General features: G+C 44.9%; 1 protein-coding gene across 1 annotated transcript in view; it reads left to right on the forward strand.

Moving 5' to 3' along the window:
• KCNV1 (potassium channel, subfamily V, member 1) overlaps positions 1-2864 on the forward strand; it is an 8822-nt gene that overhangs the window by 506 nt on the left and 5452 nt on the right. Inside the window, exons 2-3 of the mRNA XM_010075266.1 lie at positions 533-544; positions 1778-2304. Coding sequence (XP_010073568.1) covers positions 533-544; positions 1778-2304 — 539 coding nt within the window. The remainder of the gene's footprint in view (positions 1-532; positions 545-1777; positions 2305-2864) is intronic.

The raw sequence follows: 2864 nt of genomic DNA on the forward strand, positions 1-2864 counted from the left end.
TGGGGGGAGATGTGGCATGCAGGATTGTGGGCTTGGTGAGCTCAGCTTTGACTTGTGTGCAGGGACACTCAGATGAGAGATCCAGCAGTGGGGGTAGGTGAGGTAGTGGAGCATTGGGAAAAGCATGCTCAAAGCTTGATGAGTTCACCCCTGAATCCTACTCTAGAGGTGGATGGGTGCAGGAAAAGGGGGGAGGTGTGTTGGTGAGGTTACTGTTGACCTTTGCTGTGACAGGCTGGGAGTGGGGTAAAGATAGTGACACCCTAACAGGAGCAGGGCCTGAGTTGTCCTGTGCTGGGTTTGGACTGACCCTGGAAGCCCTAAATGCTTGAAAGGGACAATACTGGAGATGAAAAAGGTTGTGAAAGGAGAGATGTCTTTTCAGTCATCCAGTTTGAGGTTATTGTAGTTAGAGGGATTGGATGTGGATTCAGGCATGGTGCCAAGAGGGTTTGGAGCCTCCCCACCCCACACTTTCTATTCTGGAGAATTTCCAGATCCAAGATGGAGAGGCAGAAGGAGGGGTGGTCACCTGCCAGGCTGCGTGAGTGTGGCACGGCTCCAGGAGGAGCTGTGATGGGAAGCATCACCCATGGATGTAGCAGCTTTCAGGGAGGGGGCAGCAGCAGGAACATGCCTCACTGGAGACAAATTGTAACAGGCAGCATAGGAATGAGGTGGATTTTGACTGAACCAGCCCCAGGACATTTCTGTTAATTCTATTTGCAGTTACTTGTATTTTTTTGCCACCGTTTTTAGTGTTACGTGTGTGTTAGTATGGAAGAAATGAATTCTCTAAAGAGTATAACTGCTATTTATCTAAAGCAAAATTATTAGAAAGAAAGAAAGAAGCAACCCCAGCCCAAAAGGTTACGAGAGTTATCCTACCCTAGCATGGTCCAGTTCTGCAGCTGTGACAGTTGGATCCTAGTCCTCATCCCTTTCTTCCTTCGCTAGTAGGTGTAATGAAAAAGTCCTACTTCTTTGGTGGTACAAGGAGCTACAGACCTCTTTGGCATGTGTAGGAGTAACTGTGTGTCAAGTGAAGGCAAAATTGCATAGCCTCTTTGTCTAAGGCTTGAGATTTGCAGCAGTCAAGAAATACAGATATGAAAGAAAAGGATTTTTTTTGGTGTGCTTTGGGAATGTTTTTGTTTCATGAAATTATTCTGTAAATATATTCGTGCTCTAACAAAACACTCAGCTATGCATTTGCAATCTGTAAGTTTACTCAGCACAGATGCTTGTGCACTTTATGGTGTGAGGACCCATACATTTAAAGAAAGTAAGATAATTTGTCATCTTAGTGTGTATTGATCAGAACTTTATCCATGAACTGCATGGCTTTTGTTGTGCCTTCCCTTTTAGTAATGTAGATATATACCAAGGTAATAAAAATGCAATATAATTAATAAAATTGAGGACAATTTAGAAACAGAGGGTCTGGTTGTGGCAGGGCTGCTTACAAGAATGCATGGTAGTCATGTAGCAGATCCTACTGTAGTCAACATGATCCATATAAATAACAGGCTATCAGAATAGAATTGCTCTGTACATACAAACTGTTACTGATGTGAAGTGAGGGAATAGAAATATCACGTCAATTGAAATGTGCTGCAGGGTCTCAATAAAATCATCAACTCTTTGCTTGACATCAGGGTTTTCTGAGCTCACGTAAGGTGTACTTCAATGTGTATTCTTATGCCTCACATGTTGGAGGATAAGAAAAACATATGCATATTGGTGTTAAAAATCTCTTTGGGGGTTTTCTGGGCAGGTACTTCAGGAGGAAGGAGCTGAGTGAAGCCTTAGACATCAAGAAGGATGCAGAAGAACTGGATGCCCAAGATGAGGAAGAGGACTTTTCTGGTAGCCTCTGTCCCAATGTCAGACAGAAACTTTGGGAAGTTTTGGAAAAGCCTGGCTCCTCTGCAGCGGCCAGGACTTTCGGCACTCTGTCTATGGCTTTTGTTGTTGTGTCCATTGCCAACATGGCTTTGATTTCGGTAGAGCTGAGCTGGCTGGCCCCACCGCTACTGGATGCCCTAGAGTACCTGTGCATTGCGTGGTTCACTGTGGAGTTTGTTCTGAGGTTCCTGTGTGCACGGGATCGGTGTTGTTTTCTAAGGAGCGTGGCAAACATCATAGACCTCCTTGCTATTTTACCTTTTTACATCACGCTGCTGGTGGAGAGCCTGTGTGGTGGGGAGAGCTCCCAGGAACTGGAGAACGTGGGGCGCATTGTCCAGGTGCTGCGGCTGCTCAGAGCCCTGCGGATGCTGAAGCTGGGAAGGCATTCAACAGGTACTTTTGGCCGTGGCAGTGGTAGATCTCATTTTTGCTGCCTACAACAGCTGTTCGTGGGTGCAGCCCCCACTTTGTGTGCATTTCTGCCTCACCTTTTCACCCAATCTAATGTTAGCAGTAATGGCTTGTGAAAATCTTACTTTTGGACATTGATAATTGAGTGGCAAGGGCCTTCTCCAATAAATTTTAGTTCTTTGTAAAGCCAGTGTATATGTTTTCACAGAATATTTACAAAAACAGGCCCCAGAGTTGCATACTGCAAGTCATCCACCAGTCATTCACAACATCATAAATTTACAAACGTGTGTTCGATTTGAATTGGTCAGGGATGAAGGAAGAGAAGAAGCAGATCACTGACCCACGCTTTCTGTGTTATCAAAAGCCCACTTTTGACAGCTTATAATTACCTGTCACAATTTGTTTTGTTAAGAACTATATGCAGAGAAATATATCATGATTTTGGCTACCTCCTATGTCCTGAAAACAACCAGGATGGCAGTGTTTCAAGAAAACTGAATCATGCCAAGCAGTGCGCCGCGGGGCTCCCTGGCCCTGCT

The sequence above is a fragment of the Pterocles gutturalis genome, unplaced genomic scaffold (assembly GCF_000699245.1).
Source record: "Pterocles gutturalis isolate BGI_N339 unplaced genomic scaffold, ASM69924v1 scaffold15867, whole genome shotgun sequence".
In the NCBI taxonomy this organism is placed as follows: Eukaryota; Metazoa; Chordata; class Aves; order Pterocliformes; family Pteroclidae; genus Pterocles; species Pterocles gutturalis.